This window comes from Brassica oleracea, chromosome C2, assembly GCF_000695525.1.
Source record: "Brassica oleracea var. oleracea cultivar TO1000 chromosome C2, BOL, whole genome shotgun sequence".
Classification (NCBI taxonomy): Eukaryota; Viridiplantae; Streptophyta; class Magnoliopsida; order Brassicales; family Brassicaceae; genus Brassica; species Brassica oleracea.
The window spans coordinates 30,348,459-30,361,354 of record NC_027749.1 but is presented as its reverse complement, the minus strand read 5'-3'; the positions used below and the strand labels follow the sequence as shown (position 1 = coordinate 30,361,354).

The 12,896-nt window shown below is 34.1% G+C and overlaps 1 protein-coding gene across 1 annotated transcript; it reads right to left on the bottom strand.

Annotated features, from left to right (window-relative positions):
- Positions 1-11,740: 11,740 nt before the first annotated feature.
- LOC106323987 (uncharacterized mitochondrial protein AtMg00810-like) lies at positions 11,741-12,579 on the bottom strand. Its single transcript, XM_013762018.1, has 2 exons — positions 12,102-12,579; positions 11,741-12,039 (listed from the first exon to the last, which is right to left on the bottom strand). The coding sequence occupies exons 1-2, from the start codon at positions 12,577-12,579 to the stop codon at positions 11,741-11,743; spliced, it is 777 nt and encodes a 258-aa protein (XP_013617472.1).
- Between the last annotated feature and the right edge of the window lie 317 nt (positions 12,580-12,896).

The window sequence follows — 12,896 nt, the reverse complement described above, 5'->3', positions numbered from 1 at the left end:
AAGTTTTCGAATGTGACAAGGTGAATATTGATATTCCGTGTTTTTAACGGTTTTAAACTCGTTTTGGAGCAATTAAATGGTCGGTTTTAATTAATGTCTTGGTCTATTTGATGCGTTTTGGTGTTCTTAAGTGTAATATGCAGGTTACTAGATAGCTTGGAAGAAAAGAACGCATTCGGGATTTATTCAGAAGCAAGATGGACCGAACAATGGACTGAATGGAAGTATTGATCGCACATGACATAGATCGGTCGATCCTTTGTCTGTGGATCAACCGATCCAGAGCTAAGAGGAAAGAGATCGACCGATCTCACGCTCTACGGGCTCCACACGCACAAACGAGCTTTTCACTCCTTTTTACCCACTCCCCTCAATAATTAACAGAAAGAACTCGACCTTTGGGACTCAGAAAAGACCAGGGGCAACCAAGAAGGAGATTTACAAGTTCTTGAGAGAGATTTGAGAGTTTTGTACTTGTTTTGTGTGATTTGTGAAGATTTGTAAAGGAGTTCATCTCAAAACCATTTGGAGAAGATCTTCTGAACCTTTACTCTGTTTTAATATAATCTTATCATGTTTTCTTCATCAAAATCGTGTTGTTCTTGCTTAGTTATGTGTGAGTAGTCATCTAGTTGGGTTTAGGGGTTCTCATAGGGGATTTCTTGATGTTTTGATTCATAAAACGTGTGTAGACTAAGGGATTACGTTTTGGTTCTTCATCTAATGGATTTCTTACTGCTTGAACTGAATTGATCACTTAGTTCATGATATCAGATTGTTTGATGCACCGAAAGTGATTGTTTGAACTTCCGAAAATACTTTAGATGAGCAAAGTGTCCTTAACCCTCGGAAGTTGATGTTATTGCGCTTTGTGAACATATTGAACCTGTTCTTAATGCTTGTTTAGAAATTGAAACTCAGCGGAAGTTAGTGTGGAGATTTCTATAACATAGAGAATTAGCGCTACGGAAGTAGGTTAATTCTAATATCGTGTTTGAGTTCTAGACAGTTCTTAATATATCCCTGTGTCTGCCATTAATTGTATCTTGATTAAAAAGAAATCCCTGAGAATTCCCAATGCCCAACGTTTGTTTTAAAATAGCTTTCAAATCGTTTAAATCATCTTTTTACAGCTTGTTTATGTTTTGTGACACTAAAGAAAATTAAATAAAAAAACATCAAAAATATATCTTCGTTCGCTGTAGCTATTAACTTGTCTGCAACTCTACGTGTGATCATCGGTCCCTGTGGATTCGATCCCGCATTACTACTGCGTACTTTACTGTGCACTTGCAGTTAGATAATCGGGTTAAAACTCGACACATCAAGTTTTTGGCGCCGTTGCCGGGGACCATTTGGTCACCCTAGAGTTAATGATCAGTTTAAGACTATAGCATTTTTTTTATTTTGTCTAATGTTTCTGTCTTTCTCTTTATGTTTGTGTTTTCAGGTGAATGAGCGGATTTCATACTAGAAGCAAAGGACCATCGAATTTAATACCTTTGGAGTTAGAGCTCGGCCGCCTAGAGAGACAAGTGAAAAAGAAAAGACTTGAGTCAGCTGAAGAGGTTGAAATGGCTGAACACCAAGAAGACCAATTTCAGGACAACCCGCAAAATCCAATTCCTGTAAATGAACGAGAAGGCAACAATGCCGGTGATAATCAGCAGGCTGGTGTAGCTGCAAGACAACAGGCTGGAGACTATGGCATGCCTAGGATGACGCTTGCACATTATGATACACCAGATGCATTCTATGCCGATCGTTCTGGGATTCGCCCAGGAAATTTATTATTTCTAATTAAGTGATAATTAGTTATGAACAAAAATGTTTCTTTTGAGGATGTTCATTTAGGTGTACAAACACCAAATACAAATTTCACCCATATCCAGTAAAGATAAAAGTTATACCAGTAAAGAAAAAAATTTCACTTAGTTGTACAAACACAAAATACAAATTTCACCTTTCAACGTTCCCACACAGTAAAAACATTACAACTGAAAGTGAAAGGTTTACAACCTACCTCCTCTTGTGTTTATTCTGGGGATGTTCATTGTGCTCTTTCTGTTCCAAATCAGTGCCCACATTCTCTTCTTTTCCATATCCACTCTCACGCTCACTATAGTTCCTACTACATGAGCTTTCTTTCTCAACTCTTGATAGTTGCTCGATTATTTGAACTATTTCCAATTCTTGGATGTCCTCTAGATGCAAAATACTTCTTTTTTGTTCTTTATCCACCGATGTTTGATAAACAAACACATCTTCATCATCCAAAATATATGATTGCCTCTTAGGTTCCACTACCAACGGAACGAAACTCAAATTCAGCCTCTTCGTAAACGGGTCTATTCCCATCTTCCTGCATATCCTCTCCTTCAACAACGAATAAGTGATCTCCTCTAATGATGATGTCCTAAAGGATATAGCATACAAACGAGCATCGGTTGGAATCCATTCATAATCATCTCCACACTTAGAATAATGTCCATCATAATCAAAGTGTATGTTTATAGAAGAAAGACACATCTGCAATACAAAAAAAAAAATTTAAACCAAACCATTAAGTTATACATGGTTATACAATTATAGCATTTAAGTTATACTAAGTTATACCTTCTTACACAGTTATGTCATTAACCAACTTTTCCCAATTTTACTTGTACATCAAAATTTCTACAACTACAACGACACCGAGACCCACAATAAGACAACCTCCTTTCATTATTTTGGGACCACTCATTATTGTTGTTTTGAGTACTTAAACTTCTTCTTCTATTATTCGAACTTGGTAGTCCAACTATTGTATCTCATCAGTGAAAGCTTCATCAACCCATTTGAAGATGTGATTGTCGTTCTCAAGCTACAACATTTTGTTCAAAAAAACTAAAGGCACAACTATTCTAAAAATATAAAGGTACAACTTTAGTTAAAAAGCCTTCAATAGCTAAGGCTACACGAACGTATCTTCCTTTGAGCCGCATAGCGACACCGATAATACCGGCGATATGGATTTAGATTGGTTTTGGAGATGAGCTCCTTGATGCGCTCCCCGCACCAATCCTTAATAGGTATTCCCGGAGTTCTTACTCGTATCCCACCACCGGTCGTGGAAGACGATGAATCGGACATTATTTCTTGTGAGAGAGAATGAAATGAAAGTTGAGAGATAAATGGGGAAGAGAGAGAAATGGGAAGATGGAAATGAGGAAAAACCCAAAAATGGGTTTCAATACTTCGCTTAAACGATTTTGGGGTCTGCGAAAAAAAATTGGGAAAATTAGAAATTCAAAAAAGCTGTTGGGTGGGAAAATTTATCCTAAGATTTTCGTGATAGAAGTTTAACCAAGTTTGCAGTTTTACATAAATCATCAAAGTTGTACTTTTAATTTTTTTTTTCATTTATCTTAGTTTTACTCTACTTGAATGACTGATTTCATGGTTATACCAATTTTGTTTTGTTTCCTAGATTCATTTATAATATGATTATGTAAACATAAACTTGATTCCAGGCCATAGTAAGTTTTCAAATGTGACAAGGTGAATATTAGCGAAAAATATATAAGAACACAATGTATTTCGTATATGATTAGTAATAAGTAAGAGAAGGGAAATTTATTAGTTATGATTAAATGATAATTAGTTCTGAACACAATGTTTCTTGTGGGGATGTTCATTTAGTTGTACAAACACCAAATACAAATTTCACCCATATCCAGTAAAGAAATAAATTATACCAGTAAAGAAAAAAGTTTCACTTAGTTGTACAAACACAAAATACAAATTTCACTTTTCAACGTTCCCACACAGTAAAAACATTAAAACTGAAAGTGAAAGGTTTACAACCTACTCCTCTTGTTTTTCTTCTGGGATGTTAATTGTGCTCCTTCTGTTCCAAATCAGTGCCCACATTCTTTTCTTCTCCATATCCACTATCACGCTCACCATAGTTCCTACTACATAAGCTTTCTTTCTCAACTCTTGATAGTTGCTCGGTTATTTGAACTATTTCCAATTCTTGGATGTCCTCAAGATGAAAAATACTTCTTCTTTGTTCTTTATCCACCGATGTTAGATAAACAAACACATCTTCATCATCCAAAATATATGATTGCCTCTTAGGTTCCACTACCAATGGAACGAAACTCAAATTCAGCCTCTTCGTAAACGGGTCTATTCCCATCTTCCTGCATATCCTCTCCTTCAACAACGAATAAGTGATCTCTTCTAATGATGATGTCCTAAAGGATATAACATACAAACGAGCATCGGTTGGAATCCATTGATAATCATCTCCACACTTAGAATAATGTTCATCATAATCAAAGTGTATGTTTGAAGTGAAAGACAAATCTGCAATACAAAAAAAAATTTTAACCAGACCATTAAGTCGTACCAGGTTATACAGTTATAGCATTTAAGTTATACCTTCTTACACAGTTTTGTCAGTAACCAACTTTTCCCAATTTTACTTGTACATCAAAATTCCTAAAACTACAACGACACCGAGACCCACAATAAGACAACCTCCTTTCATTATTTTGGGACCACTTGTTATTGTTGCTTTGAGTATTTAAACTTCTTCTTCTAGCATTCGAACTTGGTAGTCTAACTATTGTATCTCATCAGTGAAAGCTTCATCAACCCATTTGAAGATGTGATTGTCATTTTCAAGCTACAACATTTTTCTCAAAAAAAATTAAATACACAACTGTTCAAAAAATATAAATGTATAACTTTAGTTAAAAAGCCTTCAATAACTAAGGCTACACGAACATACCTTCCTTTGAGCCGCATAGCGACACCGATAATACTTGCGATATGGATTTAGATTGGTTTTGGAGATGAGCTCCTTGATGTGCTCCCCGCACCAAGACTTAATAGGTATTCCCAGAGTTCTTACTCGTATCCCATCACCGGTCGTGGAAGACGATGAATCGGACATTATTTCTTGGGAGAGAGAATGAAATGAAAGTTGAGAGATAAATGGGGAAGAGAGACAAATGGGAAGATGAAAATGAGGAAAAACCCAAAAATGAGTTTTAATACTTCGCTTAAACGATTTTGGGGTCTGCGGAAAAATTGGGAAAATTAGAAATTCAAAAAAGCTGGTGGGCAGAAAAATTTATCCTAAGATTTTCGTGATAGAAGTTTCACCAAGTTTGCAGTTTTACATAAAACATCAAAGTTGTACTTTTAATTTTTTTTCCTTTATCTTAGTTTTCCTCTACTTGAATGACTGATTTCATGGTTATACCAATTATTTTTTGTTTCCTAGATTCATTTAATATATGATTATGTAAACATAAACTTGATTACAGGCCATAGTAAGTTTTCAAATGTGACAAGGAGAATATTAGCGAAAAAGCTATAAGAACACAATGTATTTCGTATATGATTATTAATAAGTAAGAGAAGAGAAACTTATTAGTTATGATTAAGTGATAATTAGTTCTGAACACAATGTTTCTTGTGGGGATGTTCATTTAGTTGTACAAACATCAAATACAAATTTCACCCATATCGAGTAAAGAAAAAAGTTATACCTGTAAAGAAAAAAGTTTCACTTAGTTGTACAAACACCAAATACAAATTTCACCTTTCAACGTTCCCACACAGTAAAAATATTAAAACTGAAAGTGAAAGGTTTACAACCTACTCCTCTTGTGTTTCTTCGGGGATGTTCATTGTGCTCCTTCTGTTCCAAATCAGTGCCCACATTCTCTTCTTCTCCATATCCACTCTCACAATCACCATAGTTCCTACTACATGAGCTTTTTTTCTCAACTCTTGATAGTTACTCGGTTATTTGAACAATTTCCAATTCTTGGATGTCCTCTAGATGCAAAATATTTCTTCTTTGTTCTTTATCCATCGATGTTTGATAAACAAACACATCTTCATCATCCAAAATATATGATTGCCTCTTAGGTTCCACTGCCAACGGAATGAAACTCAAATTCAGCCTCTTCGTAAACGGGTCTATTCCCATCTTCCTGCATATCCTCTCCTTCAACAACGAATAAGTGATCTCCTCTAATGATGATGTCCTAAAGGATATAGCATACAAACGAGCATCGGTTGGAATCCATTCATAATCATCTCCACACTTAGAATAATGTCCATCATAATCAAAGTGTATGTTTGTAGAAGAAAGACACATCTGCAGTACAAAAAAAAAAATATAAACCAAACCATTAAGTTATACCTGGTTATACAGTTATAGCATTTAAGTTATATTAAGTTATACTTTCTTACACAGTTTTGTCATTAAACAAATTTTCCCAATTTTACTTGTACATCAAAATTCCTACAACTACAACGACACCGAGACCCACAATAAGACAACCTCCTTTCTTTATTTTGGGACCACTCATTATTGTTGGTTTGAGTACTTAAACTTCTTCTTCTAGCATTCAAACTTGGTAGTCCAACTGTTGTATCTCATCAGTGAAAGCTTCATCAACCCATTTGAAGATGTGGTTGTCGTTCTCAAGCTACAACATTTTGTTCAAAAAAATTAAAGGCACAACTGTTCAAAATATATAAAGGTACAACTTCAGTTAAAAAGCCTTCAATAGCTAAGGCTACACGAACGTACCTTCATTTGAGCCGCATAGCGACACCGATCATACCGGCGATATGGATTTAGATTGGTTTTGGAGATAAGCTCCTTGATGCGCTCCCCGCACCAACCCTTAATAGGTATTCCCGGAGTTCTTACTCGTATCCCACCACCGGTCGTGGAAGACGATGAATCATACATTATTTCTTGGGAGAGAGAACGAAATGAAAGTTGAGAGATAAATGGGGAAGAGAGAGAAATGGGAAGATGAAAATGAGGAAAACCCAAAAAAAGGTTTTAATACTTCGATTAAATGATTTTGGGGTCTGCGGGAAAATTAGAAATTCAAAAAAGCTGGTGGGCGGGAAAATTTATCCTAAGATTTTCGTGATAGAAGTTTCATCAAGTTTGCAGTTTTACATAAAACATCATAGTTCTACTTTTATTTTTTTTTCATTTATCTTAGTTTTACTCTACTTAAATGATTGATTTTATGGTTATACCAATTATGTTTTGTTTCCTAGATTCATTTATAATATGATTATGTAAACATAAACTTGATACCATGCCATAGTAAGTTTTCAAATGTGACAAGGTGAATATTAGCGAAAAAGCTATAAGAACACAATGTATTTCGTATATGATTACTAATAAGTAAGAGAAGTGAAATTTATTAGTTCTGATTAAGTGATAATTAGTTCTGAACACAATGTTTCTTGTGGGGATGTTCATTTAGTTGTACAAACACCAAATACAAATTTCACCCATATCCAGTAAAGAAAAAAGTTATACCAGTAAAGAAAAAAGATTCACTTAGTTGTACAAACACAAAATACAAATTTCACCTTTCAACGTTTCCACACAGTAAAAACATTAAAACTGAAAGTGAAAGGTTTACAACCTACTACTCTTGTGTTTCTTCTGGGATGTTCATTGTGCTCCTTCTTTTCCAAATCAGTGCCCACATTCTCTTCTTCTCCATATCCACTCTCACGCTCACCATAGTTCCTACTACATGAGCTTTCTTTCTCAACTCTTGATAGTTGCTCGGATATTTGAACTATTTACAATTCTTGGATGTCCTCTAGATGCAAAATACTTCTTCTTTGTTCTTTATTCACCGATGTTAGATAAACAAACACATCTTTATCATCCAAAATATATGATTACCTCTTAAGTTCCATTACCAATGTAACGAAACTCAAATTCAGCCTCTTCGTAAATGGGTCTATTCCCATCTTCCTGCATATCCTCTCCTTCAACAACGAATAAGTGATCTCCTCTAATGATGATGTCCTAAAGGATATAGTATACAAACGAGCATCGGTTGGAATCCATTCATAATCATCTCCACGCTTAGAATAATGTCTATCATAATAAAAGTGTATGTTTGTAAAAGAAAGACACATCTGCAATACAAAAAAAAAAATTAAACCAAACCATTAAGTTATACCTGGTTGTACAGTTATAGCATTTAAGTTATACTAAGTTATACCTTCTTACACATTTTTGTCAGTAACCAACTTTTCCCTACTTTGCCTAACGTTTCCCAGTTCTAGCTGTTTTCTCCTCTTCAATTAGTTTCAATAGTTATCTCGGAGTTATCAGTATTCTTTGATTCCCGATATTCTATATTTTCTTATACAGTTGTTGATTATCCAATTCCCTAATAGACGGACCATTCATACTTTCTGATCCTCGATTAGTCAAGTCCAATTACAACTACGAATCTTGTAAATCGGAATCTCTGTAAATCGATCGTGTATGGTGGATGAAGGATTCTAAACATTGTCTTTAAGATACATACCCTGTAAAACGGAATCAATAGCTCAATGATTCAGCATCCAAGCGACGAAACCGAGTTAGCTCAATGCGATGATAGCGGGGTAGAAGAGAACTCCCGAAGAACCCGAAGAAACCCGCGGGTGAGATGAGAGAGAGAAAATAACAGATTCAATTACTCCCGATTTGGAAATGGAATAATGATTTTTGATTGGTCGTCTGTCGTCATTCAATCCCCATTCAATTGGTCAGGTAGAGAAAGGGATTTTTCGACATTACCATCAATAGGGAGAGTATCATAATAGATAAGAGTATGACAGAATAAGTAAGAGTATGCCATAATGAATTTCGCCTCATTAAGAGCATCTCAGCATTTCACCCTTTGAAACAAGGGTTGCTCGAGCGATTTCTTTTTATGGATGACAGCTTTGTTTCGGTAAGACAGAACAGCAACGAAGTAAAGAAAATATTGACATTATTTTTCTGTATGCTCTCAGTTACGTTCGGGGATGATGTGCCGGTCGATAAGTGGGGAAATTGAAAAAACTATCGGTACAGCAAAAGGAGGAATAGACATCTACTTGGGCCTTTCAGAGAAGTTTCATGGGTCAAAAAGCGCAATGTTTTGCTTTTGTCATAAATAAACTACACTATGGAACACCAAAAAAAATTAGCAAAGGAAAAAGGTGTTAATAACGCATGAAGCACAAGGCCTTCTGACATATACGTGTAATGTCATGTATTTTTTTTCCAAAGTTATTCAAGCTAAATTAAGTAGGGCAATGACAAAAACAAATTATAGAGCTCGAAAGCAAATAGTAAAAACATTCATCTAATCTATTAAAAGGAGAGTACAAAATTAGATTACTACTTTTTAAATTTACCACTTATTTCAATGGCATGCCATTAAAATATTTATTGAAGCTATATTTAAGTATGTTTCTCTCTTCCTAATTTAAATTATAGATTTCCTTAATCGAATCTTAACCAAAACAGATTTTCCAATAGATTTCTAAATATATTTTATATTAATGTATTAAATGTTTTCTGATATTTATTAGTAATAAAAAATAAAGTAAAAACCACATATCATCTAATCTATTAAAAGGAGAGTACACAATTAGATTACTCCTTAATTTTACCATTTATTTACAATGGTATGCCATTGAGATATTTATTGAACCTATATTTAAGTATGTTTGTTGTTTCCTAATTTATATTATAGATTTCCTTATTCGAATCTTAACCAAAATAGATTTTCCAATAGATTTCCTAATATATTTTGTACTAATGTATTAAATGTTTTCTGATATTTATTAGTAATAAATAATAAAGTAAAACCCACATATCATAATCAATTTATATAATATATAAATAAAATATAAAATAATCTATTCTTAAATTATTGGTATAATATTTTCATATATATAAGTCCAATTAGTTAATTGGACTTATATTTATGAAAACATTATACCAATAATTATGAAACACTCTGATATAATAAGCGATTAAAATAACAAAAATATAATTATTCAAACTAATAAATAAAACATTTATGTTTTAAAATGTTATACTAACAATTAGCTAATACATTTTAGTTTACAAATATATATTATACCATTTAGTACAAAAAAAATTAAAGTGAAAAAAAATATTCAGATGGTCACAAGTCAAAATCTAGGAATAAACAATAACAGCACGGAATAATATATTTTAACAAATTTATTTTAATAGAAATTATAATTCCAAATTTTTTAAAATTTATTTTATGGGGTGCTAAAATTTTGGAAATAGAAATATTTATGACCCAACCCTATACTGTTTTAGTATGCATAATTGAAATTTATATCATAATATTTTATTAAATTTTTAATTTTACTTTTTGTTATAACTGCATAATTCCATAGTTTAGTTTTCAATCTAAATTTATTAATAGAAGGTGCAACTTTATTTTGTGATATACTTTTTTGTTAGTGAAAAATAATTTAAAATATATACTACAATGCTTTATGGAGTAAGAGCAAACAAATATATGACTTAAAAAATATATGAAATTATATGCAAAAATGGTAGAAGAAATAAAAGAAGAAGAAGACCATACATGTTAACTATAACATTATTTTGTTCAAAAAAAACCATAAACGTTTGAAAATATAGTTAATGTTAACAATATTTACCATTAAAGATGTAGAAAAAAACTTTTACGTATATAAAAAAAATGAAAGCAAACATCCGCGAAGTTGTGCGGATCAAGATCTAGTTGGTTATTATTAGACAAGATTTTCACCCAACTTTATGATGGAGGCCTTGGATTTAAAACAATAGAAGAATTCAACATTGCTCTCTTAGCAAATTAGTTTCGGAGACTTCTCAAATTTTCCGACTCGATGATATCCCAAATCTTAAAAAGAATTTATTTCATGTTATCGAGCCCTCTAGAAATCCATGTATCAAGTCTCTCTTCATATGGATGGAGAAGTATGATGGTGGATAAACCTTTATTGCTTTCATGTATCAGGATTTGGTACAAAGATATGGAGTGAACCTTGGATACATGATGTTCTGGAACAGCCCCTAAGGGGTATAATAGCCGAGAGAGACCCTATCATGCTAACTCCTTAAATGATTTTGAAACTAAACAATGGAAGTGGATAGACGTTGGGAACTTTTTACCCCGTAAGATATTACTCTCGATATGGGGATCAGTTCGAGCCGGTTAACCTCAAGAGATAATTTTAGTTGGATCCACACCAATTCAGAAAATTTAACCGTTAAGTCCAAATATTGAACCAGCTCTCTCTCTCTATTTTCTTGTTTGTGACCTTCCTCTGACTCGCTCAGTGGGCATGGTTGGATCTTGAGTATTGGTGGAGAAGAAATTATAGGCTATAGAACTCAAGAATCAAAGTAAGAAACACACTTTTCTTATTAATCACTTCAATGCTTTAAGAAAAACTAACTCAAAACCCAAAGCTCTCAAATTACAAATCACAAGTTATGCAACACAATATGCATCTCTTTATATAGAACTAGAAAACTCCTAATCCTAACACAATTCATAATTCCTAATCCTTCAGATAATCATAACTCAATAAGGAAAAGGAAACTTGTGATTCAAGCTTATCAAACATTCTACCCCCGTAAGCTTGAATGCACCTTTGTTCACGTTCTTGACACCAATCAGATTTCTCATCTCGACAAACTTAGTCCTTCCCAATGATTTCGTTAATATATCAGCTCTCTCAAGACTTCCGGGTATATGCTCCACCTCAACTTGCTCTTTTTCAACACAATCGCGTATAAAATGAAATCTCCGATGTATATGCTTGCTTCTACCATGAAAAACAGGGTTTTTTGTAAGTGCAATTGCAGACTTATTATCAACTCTGATCTTCACTTTCTCGCATCCTTTCCCACGATCTCACCAAGTAATTCTTGTAACCATATCACCTTTTTTGCTGCTTCTGTGGCAGCCAAGAATTCAGCCTCATGCGAAGATAGTGCAACAATCTCTTTCTTCTGAGAACACCATGTTATCGGACTATCATCAAGATAAAATATGTGACCCGTTGTGGTCTTACCAAAATCTTCATCGACATTATCACCAAGTAATTCTTGTAACCATATCACCTTTTCTGCTGCTTCTGTGGCAGCCACGAATTCAGCCTCACATGAAGATAGTGCTCTTTCTTCTGAGAACACCACGTTATCGAACTATCATCAAGATAATAGATGTGACCCGTTGTGCTCTTACCATCATCTTCATCGACATTATGTGAGCTATCACTAAACCTAACTACTTCCAGCTTTGCCGATCGAGTGAACATAAGACCAAGAGAGGTAGTTCCGCGTACATATCTCAGTATTTGTTTCAACGCTGCTCCATGTGATTCTTTTGGTTGCTGGATGTATCGACTTAGTAGCCCAACGCTGAATGATAAGTCCGGACGAGTATGCAACAAATATCGCAAGCAACCTATGTTTCTTCTGTACTCTGTTTCATCAATTTTCTTCTTTGCATGCGACTTGGATAGTTTCACGTTAAAGTCCATAGGAACATGAGTTAAATTGCACGTACCCATTCCACTTTCCTCAAGGATCTTCATCGCATATTGGCTATGTTTCAATGTAATACCTCCGTCAAACTGATGTACTTCAATGCTCAAATAGTATGTCAACTTTCCAAGATCACTCATCTCAAACTCGATTGCCATGTTCCTTTTCAACTCCATTATGGTTGATAACGACGAACCTGTGATGAGTAGATCGTCAAGATATACTACTACGATCAAGAGACTCGGCTTATCTAGCCTTTTGTAAAGCAATGATTCTTTAGAGCATCAGTGAAAGTTTAAACCAACAAGTATCTTATTTAGCTTAACGTTCAGGCCGTATAGAGCTTTCTTTAATTTGTACATCTTTCCTTCTTGTCCTGCGATCACAAAATTCTCAGGCTGAGAAACAAATACCTCTTCCTTTAGTTCACCATGTAAGAATGCAGTCTTTACGTCGAGGTGATGAATTTCTCAACCGGATGAAGCGGCTAATG

What these genes read in the sequence shown, in the direction of transcription:
- LOC106323987 (XM_013762018.1), bottom strand. Translation starts at nt 12,579, where the DNA reads ATGGAGTTGAAAAGGAACATGGCAATCGAGTTTGAGATGAGTGATCTT. An exon ending in TAATGTCGATGAAGATGATG is followed by an intron (nt 12,040 to 12,101) that starts GTAAGAGCACAA and finishes TGGTGTTCTCAG; the next exon opens with AAGAAAGAGCACTATCTTCA.